We start from the raw sequence: 15,160 nt of genomic DNA on the forward strand, positions 1-15,160 counted from the left end.
AAGGGTGGGGAAACAATGGAGAAACAAGTCAGAAGTGTCACTGTGTGGCCCAGTGATACAGCATCTGTGCCCCAAGACTGTTTCCAGTCCACTGAGTGGCAAATATTCAGGGATGAGTGGCAAATACTCAGGGATGCGTGGCAAATACTCAGGGATGAGTGGCAAATATTCAGGGACGCAGCTACATAGGAAGGAAAAGTGAACCTGGAGGAATACACCTTATCCGTCCTGTGCCTCATCTCTCAATGTGCTGATGATGTTTCTACCACCAAGACAATTGCTGTCCACCCAAACCAGAAGTCCTGAATGAATGGAGAGGTGAGAGCACTGCCACTTCAGGTCCACTGACCCTTGGAACAGGATCCGTAATTAACACTTGCCAGGCGCCAAATGCGACTAAATTATTTGGCAAGTGAATCTCAGAGCACTACTCCCCACATGGCGAGTGAATGTTTGTACCCACGTACACAACCATACGTGGCAATCATATTGCGGCGCCGCGTGTCCTGGAGCCACTTATATTGGAGCAGTGTGTGTCCTGCCAGGAAAGTGCGTGGGATTCCTGTAATGCCAAGCTCGGTTATCAGCTGTATGAGTATTTCCTCGCTCTAACATGATGGAAATGTGTGTGAAAACAGCCAATCAGAGACATCTTTTTCTACTCCACTTCCTTTTGCAAGTTGTGGGAGTAAAAAGAAACCGTGCCTACTCAGCTGGCTTGTCCTGTAGCAAGACCAAGACCCCAACTCAGCCGTTCTCTGAGCCTGCTGAGTCGGCAGCGGCCCGTCCTCACCCTGGCAATGGAGGACCGTGAGGACCCAATGCCGATTACGTGCCATCGTCTCCCAAGTGACGTGAAGCAATGCTATAGCTAGCTGATGTGTAAGGTATGTCTGCGCTCTCAAAAATGGACAACACTGTTTATTCATTTGAAAAAGTACCGTCCAAGTGATTATGTGCAAAGCAAAAAAAAACAAGATTGCAGTCAGTACAGCTTCTGTTGCCAGCACAAGTAGCATTAGCAGTTAGCCATTGCTAGCAGTGAAGCCACCAGCAACAATTAATCTTGTCATCATTATGCAGGTGGTTTCTGAAAAGACAAAACTAGTTCATCTGTATTGTTATTAAAGATGATGCACATTCGAAGGTAGCAATAATGTTAACAGGGTATGTAGCATCATAACTGGAGAATGATAATGCTTACAAGTCAAAGTAACTTCAATATAGCCTGTTTTGTTTATTTTGTATCTTGTACCTCCAAAAATACCCAGGACTTCAAACTAGTATTACATTTTTCTACATTTGCTGCACTGTTGAGTGAAATGTGTCCTTATATATTTTTTAATATGTATTTTATTTGCTTAGTATGCTCATATCATGTTGGGGTTACCGTTTTAATTATTGACTGTAAGTGTTGATAACAAAATGTGTTAATAAAATGTTGAACTACTCACTACCTTTTTTAGTTTTCAGTACAGATGCTTTAAAACAGGCTATTTAAATAAAGTTTAAGAACAATTTTAAAAAATTGTGATAATAATCGATATCGGACGATACGGAAAAAATTAATTGTGATTTTTTTTTTTTTTTTTTTTTGCCAGATAGCCCAGCCCTAAAACAAACACAATAAAGGTTGGACATTACAAGCTAAAAACATTAAGATAATCTCATAATACAAGAATCAGCAGTTTTACTGTCTTTGAATCTTTAAAACCAAATTAAATGAAATATCTACAGTCTGATGTTTCAGCCCCGAAGCTACTTAGTCCTTTCAGGGTTCAATTATGAAAAATTAAACTGACACACACGTACCAGGGAGTATGATCCCACGGAGGCTCTAATGCTGTAGCAGGAGGACTGTGAGGCCACATTTTATGGATGTTAAATAAAACAATTTTTTCTTATTGCTGTTGTTTAATGTTGCTGTGACTTCTCTCAATTTCCATCCAACATAATACCATATTATAGAAATATGTGTAAAATTAGGGCTGCACACATATTGCATGTGCCATTATTGCAATGACGATATTTATTCAACATATTGTGAAGCCTTATGTAAAATGATTTCAGATTTTGGCCGGTAAAAAATATGGTTGGGTGGGGGATTTTTTTCCATCTTGGCCGGTGAGTTAAAAGATTTTGAGCACTTCCTCGGAGCATGTGGAAAGGCATCAAGTCCATCACAAATTACACCACCAAGGACTCACAATGCCCAGAAGACCCTTCCCTACCAGATGCCCTCAACATGTTCTTTGACCGCTTTGAGGAGCCCAACTACGTTGCCCCCAGCGCCAGTCTCACGCCACCATCGAATGACATGCCCCTTATCTTAACACCAGCAGACTTGATGAAGACCCTGCAAAGAATTAACCACCCACAAGGCCGCAGGTCCTAACAACACCCCAGGATGGGTACTGAAAGACTGTGCCCACCAGCTGGCAGATGTGCTACCAGATATTTTTAACACCTCACTCCAATTAGCATCTGTCCCAACCTGCCTAAAGACTACCTTCATCATCCGGATACCCAAGTACTCCACAGTGACAGGTCTGATTGACTATCGGCCAGTAGCCCTCACTCCAATAGTCATGAAGTGCTTTGAGAAGCTGATCATGGCACAGGTCAAACACGCCATTGACGTCACTGTGGACCCTCACGAGTGCGCATACAGGAAGAACTGCTCCACTGATAATGCCGTTTTATCAGTGGTCCACACAGCCCGAACCCACCTGGGGCGCAAGAATGCCTACTTCCGCCTGCTCACCCTGGATTTCACCTCTGCCTTCAACACCATCATCCCACAGACCTTGGTGCAAACACTGGACATTCTCTTGCTGAGTCCATCACTTACTGACCAACAGACAGTCGGGATCCACAACACCGTCTCCTTCTCAATCCCCCTCAGCACTGGCTCCCCTTCCTACGGAAGCTGCAACATGCTGGACAGGGAAGCGGTGTCTTAAGGAGTTTCTACAGCTGTCTGGTGGAGAGTGTCAACCTGCCTCCACCCTGGCTGTATCGTTTGCCCAAGATCCAAGGGTAAGTCACGTAAGGCGGTAGTTCCACTCCTGCTCAGCATGCTCCCAGCTGAGCTTAACTGAACTGAGAAAGGAACTGATATATCAGAGCGGGGACAGGGCCCTGTATAATCGAGCTCGAAACCAGCTGACTAAAGAAATTAACATTGCAAAGAGGAACTATGCAGCAAAGTTGGAAAAACAGCTTAGCGCAAACGACTCTAAATCAGTCTGGCATGCATTCCAATCGCTGACTAATTACAAGCGACGATCCCCCCAAGCTGAGAACAATAGCACACTAGCCAATGACTTGAATACCTTCTACTGCAGATTTGAAAAGGACAGTTTCACACCACACACCCACCCGGCCCCACCCGCGACCACAATCACACCTCTGACTTCTGCGTTAAACATCCATGAACAGGATGTGAGATGCATCTTCAAACAACAAAAGATTAACAAAGCGGCAGGCCCGGACCATGTGTCCCCATCCTGCCTCAAAGTCTGCGCGGACCAGCTCGCTCCAGTCTTCACTCAGATCTTCAATAGATCTCTGGAAATGTGCGAAGTTCCATCCTGTTTCAAACGCTCCACCATCATTCCAGTCCCCAAGAAACCTGCAATCTCCGGTCTGAATGACTACAGGCCTGTCGCTTTGACATCTGTGGTCATGAAGTCCTTTGAACGTCTCATGCTGGACCACCTCAAGAGTGTCACAGGTCCCCTGCTGGACCCCCTGCAGTTTGCCTACCAAGCGAACAGGTCTGCGGATGATGCAGTCAACATGGGACTGCACTTCATCCTAGAACACCTAGACAGTGCAGGGACCTACGCAAGGATCCTGTTTGTGGACTTCAGCTCAGCGCTCAACACCATCATCCCTGAACTCCTTTCATCCAAGCTTCTCCAGCTCAGCGTCTCACCTGCCATCTGCCAGTGGATTTACAGCTTTCTGACGGGCAGGACACAGCAGGTCAGGATGGGGGAGGTCACCTCATCCACACGCAGCATCAGCACTGGGGCGCCCCAAGGTTGTGTCCTCTCTCCGCTGCTCTTCTCTCTCTACACGAACGACTGCACCTCAGCGAACCTGACTGTCAAACTCCTGAAGTTTGCAGATGACACCACTGTCATCGGCCTCATCAAGGACGGTGACGAGTCTGCATATCGACAGGAAGCGGAGCGGCTGGAGCTGTGGTGCGGCCGACACAACCTGGAGCTGAACACGCTCAAGACTGTAGAGATGATCGTGGACTTCAGGAGGCATCCTTCGCCACAGCTGCCCCTCACGTTGTCCAGCTGCCTTGTGTCAACCGTCGAGACCATCAAGTTCCTGGGAATTACAATCTCTCAGGACCTGAAGTGGGCGACCAACATCAACTCCGTCCTCAAAAAGGCCCAGCAGAGGATGTACTTCCTGCGGCCTCTGAGAAAGCACGGCCTGCCACCGGAGCTGCTGAGACAGTTCTACACAGCGGTCATCGAATCAGTCCTGTGTTCTTCCATCACAGTCTGGTTTGGTGCTGCTACAAAAAAGGACAAACTCCGACTACAACGGACAATCAAAACTGCTGAAAGGATTGTCGGTACCCCCCTACCCACCATTGAGGACTTGCACGCTGCCAGAACTAAGACAAGGGCGTGCAAAATCCTCTCGGACCCTCCGCACCCCGGTCACCAGCTCTTCCAGCTCCTTCCCTCAGGTAGGCGCTACCGATCAATGCAAACTAGAACTAGTAGACATTCCAACAGCTTCTTCCCTCTTGCGATCAATTTCTTAAACACCTAACCTATAATTCCATTACAACAAGCTGGCAATTTTTTGACTTGAGTTCGTTGTCACATTTCTGTGGGGCCAATTATGTATTACTTGTGCACTCACTGTAGTTGTCTCGCCATGCTGCACTATTTGCATATACTGGCCACTCATGCCAGAGTAGCATCTGCTCCATTTGCACACTGATTGAGGAGTATCTGTAACATTTGCACAACCAACATTGTCCCAGATTATCGCACTACTCGTCACTTTGAACCGCATACACTCCTTGAAGTCTCAGCGCCCTTTGCACAATGGTCATTGCACCGGACTATTGCAATATTAGTCATTCGAACTGCTCTAAGTGCTAGAGGACTCTGCATCTTTTTGCACAATTGTTTTTTGTCAATGTCTTTATGTCTCCAAAGTGTTCTGTAAATTGACTGTCTGTTGTACTAGAGCGGCTCCAACTACCGGAGACAAATTCCTTGTGTGTTTTGGACATACTTGGCAAATAAAGATGATTCTGATATAAATTACTGGCTGCAAGCTTACACAACACTGCATACACTTTTTGTTTGATACATCCCCTTACAGATAAACACCCAGCCCTTCTATTAAACATACAGTTGCATTACACTTAGTCACACAGATACAACATCGGCACAAAATATCAACAAAGGGTAAGCTGGGAAGTTCACTCCGGGCGGGCTCGCTGCACCCCGGAACATTCGGAAACTTGCGGCGTTGTTGGAGTGTGCCATTTGGTAGAAGCAAAACTGACACATTCAATATGGCGGACGTACTGACCTATCCCTGCCAATAGCCAACACATTCATTAGTAAATTTATAGATCATGGAGCACGCTGTCTCTGAGTACCGCAATCTCGGGGCGCAGTGAGAGCGTCGGACTGAAAATGACGGCCTAATCATTGAAGAATCGCCCAACCAGAAAAAAAGAACCCGGTAATAGAGCTTCAAACGGTCGCCAGGCTAAACCCGAGCCGCAACCTTTCTTTGTTCTCTTTTTACCTCTAACAGAACGAATCAGTTCATGAAGTAATTCCATTCACTACGTTCCCTCTGTTCATTTGAACGAATCCTTCGCGTGCGACAACACTAAGCGACAGCACCATAGAATGCAACATTTAATGATTGACATTGACAAGAATCATTCCATTACATAGCTACAGTTATGCTTAAAAATATTGCCACCCCAGGGATGACAATGTTTTGAGTCATGACTGTCTAAAATAAATAAAATAAACTTTACTTTTCCCACTGACTGTCTGACTGTTTTAGGTCAATTAGGAATACCAACATTATTTCTATTTGTTAAATGCCAGAATTATATATAATATTCTTTTTAGACAAATACCAGGGGTGCCAATATTTTTCACCATGACTGTATATCAATGGGCACACGGCTTATATAACTAAATGAGCAATCATAACACAAATGGATGACAACTACCTTGTCCTCCAGAGCAGACATCCTCTCTTTTAGGTGAAGCTGGAGTCTCTCGTTGGACTCAGACAGGAGCTTGTCCACTGTCTCAGAGAGACGCTTGTTATGCTCCTCATTCATCTTCTCTCTTTGCCTTGCCTGAATGAGAAATAAAAAGTTCCAATATTGAGTTATTCAACTAGAGTACAGTACTATATGTTGGAGATTGGCCCAATGACTGAATGAATCCCAGCTCACCCCTTTCTTACCCTGAGCAGTTCCTGATTCTTCTCCTCCAACTGGGCCTCATGTTGCTTCAATCTCTCCTCCACATTACCATGGCGTTCCTCTGCCTGAGCAAGGGAGACAGGGGAAAAAAAAGCATTTATGCTTCTTAGTATGTTGTTTGGTCAGTGGCTTCCATCCATCCATTTTTTGAGCCGCTTCTCCTCACTAGGGTCGCGGGCGTGCTGGAGCCTATCCCAGCTGTCATCGGGCAGGAGGCGGGGTACACCCTGAACTGGTTGCCAGCCAATCGCAGGGCACATACAAACAAACAACCAATCGCACTCACAGTCACACCTACGGGCAATTTAGAGTCTCCAATTTATGCATGTTTTTGGGATGTGGGAGGAAACCGGAGTTCCCGGAGAAAACCCACGCAGGCACGGGGAGAACATGCAAACTCCACACAGGCGGGGCCGGGGATTGAACCCAGGTCCTCAGAACTGAGAGGCTGACGCTCTAACCAGTCGGTCACCGTGCCGCCTGGTCAGTGGCTTACCATACTTAATTCTCCAAACTAATATGTTTCTCCACAGCTACGCTTTGCTCTCTCTTGCAGTGGCCAGTCATCCTTGACAAGGTTGTGGGACAAAGCTGAAATGCTTCAAAATAATGGAGCAATCTACTTCAACAGGCTAAAATGTAGTATGTGTTGACATAAATCAAATAATGGCTACTAGCAGTGAAGATGCACAAGTTCAGGACAAAGCAAAGGTAAGTACAACAAATATTAAAAGCAGATCTATCATTGCATAACAATAATAAAACAGCTATCTGTATCTATCTATATACATTATAAGTAAAATGTATTGGTGGAAACACATTTAAATTATTCTTGAAAATCATTTTGTAACACAGTTTTGAGTATTTCAGTGAGAAGGGTCTTTTTAGGTCTCAGAGCAAACCAACTGGCAGTTCCTGTTTGTGTTAGCAGGGCTGTGTGTTTGAGGAAAAGAGTGGCGATACCAGCCACAGCGCACTCAACTACACCCAGTGCATCTCCAAAGTATTTACAGCGTTTCACTTTTTCCACATTGTTGTTACAGCCTCATCCCAAAAATGAATTACTTTTTCCCCTCAAAATTCTACACACAATACCCCATAATGACAACATGCAAAAAGGTTTATTTAGAAATTTTTGCAAATGTATTAAAAATAAACTAAAACCATCACATGTACATAAGTATTCAGAGCCTTTGCTCGATACTTTGTTGATGCACCTTTGTCAGTAATTACAGCCTCAAGTCTTTTTGAATATGATGCCACAAGCTTGGCACACCTATCTTTGGGCAGTTTCGCCAATTCCTTTTTGCAGCACCTCTCAAGCTCCATCAAGTTGGATGGGGAGTGTCGTTTTTTGTCGTCTTTGCTGTGTGCTTAGAGTCGCTGCCCTGTTGGAAAGTAAACCTTTGCCCCATTCTGAGGTTCTGAGTACTCTGGTGCAGGTTTTCATTCAGAATGTCTCAGTACATTGCAATTGTTCCTTCCACTGAAAAACATCCCCACAGAATGATGCTGCCACCACCATGCTTCAATGTAGGGATGGTATTGGTCAGGTGATGAGCGGTGCCTGGTTTCCTCCAAACATGACGCCTAGCATTCACACCAAAGAGTACAATCGTTGTCTCGTCAGACCAGAGAATTTTCTCTCTCATTGTGTAGGAGTCCTTCAGGTGCCTTTTGGCTAACTCCAGGTGGGCTGGCAGGTGCCATTTACTAAGGAGTGGCTTCCATCTGGCCACTCTACCATACAGGCCTGATGGGTGGAGTGCTGCAGAAATGGTTGTCCTTCTAGAAGGTTCTCCTCTCTCCACAGAGGACCCCTGGAGCTCTGACAGAGTGACCATTGGGTTCTTGGTCACCTCCATGACTAAGGTCCTTCTGTCCCGATTGCTCAGTTTAGATGGCCAGCCAGCTCTAGAACAGTCATGGCGGTCCGGAACTTCTTCCATTTACAGATGATGGAGGCCACTGTGATCATTGGAACTTTCAAAGCAGCAGAACTTTTTCTGTACCCTTCCCCAGATTTGTGCCTCAAAACAATCCTGTCTCTGAGGTCTACAAACAATTCCTTTAACTTCATGTTTGGTTTGTGCTCTGTCATGCACTGTCACCTGTGGGACATGAGATAGACAGGTGTGTGTCTTTCCAAATCATGTCCAATCAATTGAATTTACCACAGGTGGATTCCAATTAAGCTGTAGTAACCTCTCAAGGATGATCAGCAGAAACATGATGCACCTGAGCTCAATTTTGAGCTTAGGGGCAAAGGCTGTGAATACTTATGTACATATGATTTCTTAGTTCCTTTTTTTTTTTCTTTTAAATAAAGTTGCAAAGATTTAAAACAAAAAAAACTTGTTTTCGTGTAATTATGGGGTGTTGTGTGTAGAATTTTGAGGAAAAAATGTATTTACTCCATTTTGGAATGAGGCTGTAACATTACAAAATGTGGAGAAAAAAAAGTTAAGCGCTGTGAATATTTTCCAGATGCACTGTAAAAACAGACAACTACAGACAAGGCTAAATTAGTGCCACAACTTAGGCTAAATAAGAACAACATTTTTCAATTTTGTCTGGTACTTCACCTAACCAAGCACTTCCTATGTAACAGAACAGGGTTATTGTTAGCCTTTTAAAATTTGCGATATACAGTGTTCCCTCGCCACTTCGCGCTTCACGTTTTGCGGCTTCAGTGCTTCGCGGGTTTTTCCAAAATATTCATCAAAAAAAAAAAAAATAAATCATCAAAAAATAAAAATGAAAAAATACAGCCATATCAGCAGTCATATTGCGGAAAGACGAGTTGTTTCATGTTGATGCTCGAGAGAGAAGGTTTACCTGCATGCCAAACAAAGAGATGAGTTGACTCACAGGCTTTGTACATGCCTGTACTGTACTGTACATGCCACGGGCACTCATACAAGGCGCGTGATTTGTTCCCGGCGCGACATCGACCAATGAGAGCACAAGTGGATTTATCCCATGAGCTGATTGGCTGTGCATCATCGCAGCCTCACCCAGCATCTTCCCTTGTTGTGTCTCGCCAGTCTCGTCCACGCTGTTGACCGTCTCGCATACTGTATCTTAGTGTTGTGTTCGTGATAACTTTTTTTGTTTAAGCGCTAACTTTTTTTGATTAGTTAAGCCCTTACGATGCCGACTAAGCGCTGTGCCCCTGCAAAAGCTTCCTCCGGGGCGCCAAGAGGAAGAAGATGATGATGACCATCAGCAAAAAAGTGAAACTTTAAGATATGATCAAAGAGGGCAGAAGTTATGCATCTGTGGCACGCCATTATGGCGTGAATGAATCTACAGTGCGGTGCATCAAGAAAGAGGAAGCAAACATCCGCAAAACTGCTTCAATAAGGAAGCGAAACGTGTGGTAACGCCGCGTAATAAGAGACGGGGTTATGTCCTTGTACAGGGGAATTTTGAAGCAAAAGAAAAAACAAAGACACTACCCATCACCATGTTTTTCTCCAAGGTAAAACCCCAGCTGCACCATCAGCGCCTCCAGCAGAAGAGTCTCCGAGTGAACCTAAAGCCTCTACGAGTCAAGTGAGAGCCTCTCCTCTGCCACCAACACAAGCCTCTTCGCCTCTCTCAGCAGGCAATGTTGATAAATGTTAATTACTGTATAAGGTTTTATAATGAAAGATTTAAGTAAATACGTGTACTGTTGTAATCTTTGTCTCAAATATGTAAAGTATAAATACTGTTTACATATTTTAAACATTCTGGTACCCACATACACATACACGAAAATTCCTAAGGGGGTGTGGGAGGGGGCAAATCCTACTTTGCGGTTTTTCACCTTTCGCGGGGGGTTCTGGGCCCCATTAACCGCGAAAAACGAGGGATCACTGTAATACTGTTATATTACTATGGATTTTGGATGTATTACTATACAGCTATATATTGCCTGGTTAAATTAAATAACAGAACAAAATTTAGTTGCATGGATCCAGGAGGACTTGAAAGACTTGACCCTTCTGGAAAGATTGTTCTACCTTTTGAATCTTAGAGCCCTTAGAGCCACACGGAACACACTAAGGGTATGAGAAGGAAATGATAAAGGCAAAGTCATGAAGACCACACAAAAATGAAATGTGACAGCAAGAATAAAATCATGTCCAAAATAAAGTAAGCACAACTTGATGAAATGGTTCAATACAGAACAAGGACAATCTTTCAGTCATTACCTTTAACACCTTAATGGCTCAGGTAAAGCACTGAATTCAAAATGAAAATTTCTAAATTAGGGATGCCTATATGGAACACAGAAAATATAAAAAATAATGTCGTACTATTAATAGATAAATACTGTTCCATACCAAACTAACACTACTTATTTGCTGGATCCTCTTTGGGTATCAACTATGTGACTCCAGCATTGGTAATTCAGTAAATTGCAGGGGGATTATTATTAAACTGCAAGAAAGATAGGACAAACTTAATCTAAGACCCTTAGATGGAAATAACATTGCATCACAGGGAAATATTGTGAGCCAAAACTTATTGTTAAACGGTGTAAACTGCCTGTCCAGTTCTGCAAATGCTGTCTAGGACTAAGGTTGTAATGATAAATGGACAAAAATAGCCACATATCTAAAAACAGGTCTCCAATATTTAGACTGCAAAACAAGGGTTGACCCTCCACATGCCACAGAAAGTTCCTACCTTCACTTATATATCTGCAGACCAAAAATACAATAGTGAGCCTTTGAAAATGGTTGAAGCTCAGTTTACCAGGAGAGATGCACCGCAAATGTTTAAGGATTTGTATAAATGCAGTAAATAAAAAGAGAAAAATCAAGAGACACAGGCAGATGCCAATACCTTCGTTAGGGCAGCTACCCTTTGTGCTAGCTCAGCCTCCACCTCTGGCAGAGTCTCTGCTTTGCGGATAGTCTGCTGTAGCTTCTGCTCAGCTAGCTCTAGTTTCTCTTGGAGCTGCCGGTTTCTGTCTTCAGTCTGCGTAAAAACGAAATAGTCACAACAATAAAGTTGAAGACTCTTCAATGGAAAATCCAGGCTTGTAGATTCATATTCTCGCCATCAAACAAAATAAGATAACAGCCAACCGCTAAGATCAGTAAGATTTTAGGTTATTTTAAGTATTATTTTCAATATATAGAAAGTCAAAAGCATTAGGTTTTCCATACACGGTCTGCTGGCCTCGTCATTAAGAGAACACAAAAGTAATTCATTAGCGGATTTAAAAAACTGCAGAAAATCAAAAAACATCAATCAGCTCAAACTACTGCAAACTTGATTCTTCCACTGTTTTGTATGCGCACGACACACGACAGCACCTTCAAATTCCAACAACTTGCCAGCTATGCTTGAACCAAAGTCACGGGTATGAAAGTGATGTGTCAGCACAGCACACTGAAATCTCTAAAGAGTTGTGTTATGAACACAGTTAAAATGCCACAGCATACATCATTATAGTTGGGTAACTTACTTGTCTACAGAGGGACTCTTTGTTGGCTACTTCATTCTCCAATTTGTCATTCAGGTCATGGACGGACGTAGCCTCCCGCTGAGCTGCCAGGTAGCGCTTTTCTAGAGTGGTGATCCTCTCTTCCATATCCTCCTTCTGAGCCATAGACTATACAAGCACAAACATGCATCATTGCCAGCATTTTTAATCACAAAACCCAATTACTACGTGACCCATTTGTCATTTTCAGTTGACTTGTAATGACAAAACTATGAAAAGATGCTAACTGCACTGCTACAACAGACAAAATCACACAGGAAAAATGTTTGCATTAAAAAAAATTGAATATTATTTCAATATTTACCTACTATATACTGTATAGAGGTTGAAATAAGTATTTAACACGTCACCATAAATAAGTATTTAACACGTCACCATTTCCAAAGGTGCTATTGACATGAAAATTTCACGAGATGTTGGGAACAACCCAATCATATATACAAAGAAAGTAGAACAAATAAGATCAGATATTAAGCTATGTGTAATAATGTGAAATGACAGGGAACAAGTATTGAACACACCAACTTGGAATGTTTTTTATTTTATTTTAACATAAATTAGGCAATCTGAAAGACACTGAATAGGACAATAAATAAACATTTTCTTCACGCAGAAAAACATTTACATCGCTCAAGTACACGATTCACAAATTTAGGATTATAATTAAATTTGCCTCATTCCTTTGCTTTTTTGTTTTGGCCTCAAACTTGAGCCAGGCCCATCTCTACCTGCACCTGAGGCCTGCTTCAAGCTGTGCCACATGAAAAGCATCCTCCTCTTTAAGCACTCTCATTCTGGAAAAGAATTGACTAAAATCAGTCTGTTTCACGTAATTTTTCACTATTACCAACTTCAAAGGCTAATCCCAGATGCATCCTCCAGGAAAATATTAAGTAAATTTTTCTGTTTTTATTGGTCAATTCTGAATATCAAGTTCGTTCATTCTGTATTGTGACATAATCCTTAACATCGCTCCATTGCTTAATACATTTAACATTTACATCCGTAAATTAATTAGATAATTGTAGCCGCGTTTCCTAATTAATACAAGATGTACTAGCGGATCAACCCTTGTCGCCGATGTTACGTGTGATTTGCGGTTAAGCTCGGACCACAACCAGGGCCACGACCCGCAGCACCTCAACGCGAACATACAAAAGACCAGTGCAACAAATACCACGCTGGCTGATCTGATGAGCAAAAATGTTGCTTAAACGTAAGACTAGCAATAGAGGATGTCCGCTCCAGAGTTGGGTAGACTAATCAAACATTCTCCTCAAGTAAGAGTACTGTTACTTGAAAATAATGTGACTCAAGTAAAAAGTAGTCTTTCAAAATATTATTTAAGAGTAAAAAGTAAAAAAGTTAAATTACAACTCCAATTCCAATGAAGTTGGGACATTGTGTTAAACATAAACAGAAAACAGAATACATCCATCCATTTTCTACTGCTTATCCGTTATAACCAGAATACAATGATTTGCAAATAATGCTCAACCTATATTTAATTGAATACACTACAAAGACAATATATTTAATGTTCAAACTGATAAACTATTAGTTTTAGCAAATAATCATTAACTTGGAATTTTATGGCTGCAACACGTTGCAAAAAAGCTGGGACAGATGGCAATAAAGACTGAGAAAGTTGAGGATTTCTCATCAAACAACTGTTTGGAACATCCCACAGGTGAACAGGCTAATTGGGAACAGGCAGGTGCCATGACTGGGTATAAAAGGAGCTTCCCTGAATTGCTCAGTCATTCACAAGCAAAGATGGGACGAGGTTCACCTCTTTGTGAACAAGTGTGTGAGAAAAAAGTCAAACAGTTTAAGGACAATGTTCCTCAACGTACAATTGCAAGGAATTTAGGGATTTCATCATCTACGGTCCATATCATCATCAAAAGGTTCAAAGAATCTGGAGAAATCACTGCATGTAAGCGGCATGGCCGAAAACCAACATTGAATGCCCGTGACCTTCGATCCCTCAGGAGGCACTGCATCAAAAACCGACATCAATGTGTAAAGGATCTCACCACGTGGGCTCAGGAACACTTCAGAAAACCAATGTCAGTAAATACAGTTCGTGCTACATCCGTAAGTGGAACTTGAAACTCTACTAAAGCCATTTATCAACAACACCCAGAAACGCCGGCCGACGAGTCCACATTTCAAATTGTTTTTGGAAATTGTGGATGTGACTTGAGATGGTATGGGGCTGTATTAGTGCCAATGGCATGGGTAACTCACACATCTGTGAAGGCACCATTAATGCTGAAAGGTACATACAGGTTTTGGAGACACATATGCTGCCATCCAAGCAACGTCTTTTTCATGGACGCCCTGCTTATTTCAGCAAGACAATGCCAAACCACATTCTGCACGTGTTAGAACAGCGTGGCTTCGTACTAAAAGAGTGTGGGTACTAGACTGGCCTGCCTGCAGTCCAGCCCTGTCTCCCATTGCAAATGTGTGGCGCAATGTGTAGCGTAAAATACGACAACGGAGACCCCGGACTGTTGAACAGCTGAAGCTGTACATCAAGCAAGAATGGGAAAGAATTCCACCTACAAAGCTTCAACAATTAGTTTCCTCAGTTCCCAAACGTTTATTGAATGTTGTTAAAAGAAAAGGTGATGTAACACAGTAGTAAAAATGACCCTGTCCCAGCTTTTTTGGAACATGTTGCAGCCATAAAATTGTAAGTTAATGATTATTTGCTAAAAAACAATAAAGTTTATCAGTTTGACCATCAAAAATCTTGTCTTTGTAGTGTATTCCATTAAATATAGGTTGAACATGATTTGCAAATTATTGTATTCTGTTTTTATGTTTAACACAATGTCCCAACTTCATTGAAATTGGGGTTTTATTACTCAAGTACTGAGTAAATAGAAACTTTAGATTTTTTTTTAACCACAGCATGGTCAATTAAAAAAATAAAAATTACAAAATAAAATGTGAATGTGCAAATTGTGGTGTGTGTGAGTGTGTGTGTGCGTATTCACAGTCAAAACTACAAAAAACACCTGCAATTGAGTTAGTTATGTGTAATGTGAAATGACACCAACTGGTATTTATTTAACACTTTGTACAAAAGCCTTTATTTGCAACGACAGCTTAAAGATGCCTCCTGTATGGAG

General features: G+C 42.5%; 1 protein-coding gene across 13 annotated transcripts in view; it reads right to left on the reverse strand.

The window, feature by feature from the left end:
• Positions 1 to 15,160, reverse strand: part of ppfia1 (PTPRF interacting protein alpha 1) — a 103,254-nt gene that overhangs the window by 35,536 nt on the left and 52,558 nt on the right. For all 13 annotated transcript variants that reach the window (XM_061766201.1, XM_061766196.1, XM_061766199.1 and 10 more), the window contains exons 8-11: positions 11,976 to 12,122; positions 11,348 to 11,482; positions 6,490 to 6,573; positions 6,248 to 6,379 (exon numbers count right to left, since the gene is read on the reverse strand). In XM_061766201.1, coding sequence (XP_061622185.1) covers positions 6,248 to 6,379; positions 6,490 to 6,573; positions 11,348 to 11,482; positions 11,976 to 12,122 — 498 coding nt within the window. The remainder of the gene's footprint in view (positions 1 to 6,247; positions 6,380 to 6,489; positions 6,574 to 11,347; positions 11,483 to 11,975; positions 12,123 to 15,160) is intronic.

The sequence above is a fragment of the Phyllopteryx taeniolatus genome, chromosome 2, assembly GCF_024500385.1.
Source record: "Phyllopteryx taeniolatus isolate TA_2022b chromosome 2, UOR_Ptae_1.2, whole genome shotgun sequence".
In the NCBI taxonomy this organism is placed as follows: domain Eukaryota; kingdom Metazoa; phylum Chordata; class Actinopteri; order Syngnathiformes; family Syngnathidae; genus Phyllopteryx; species Phyllopteryx taeniolatus.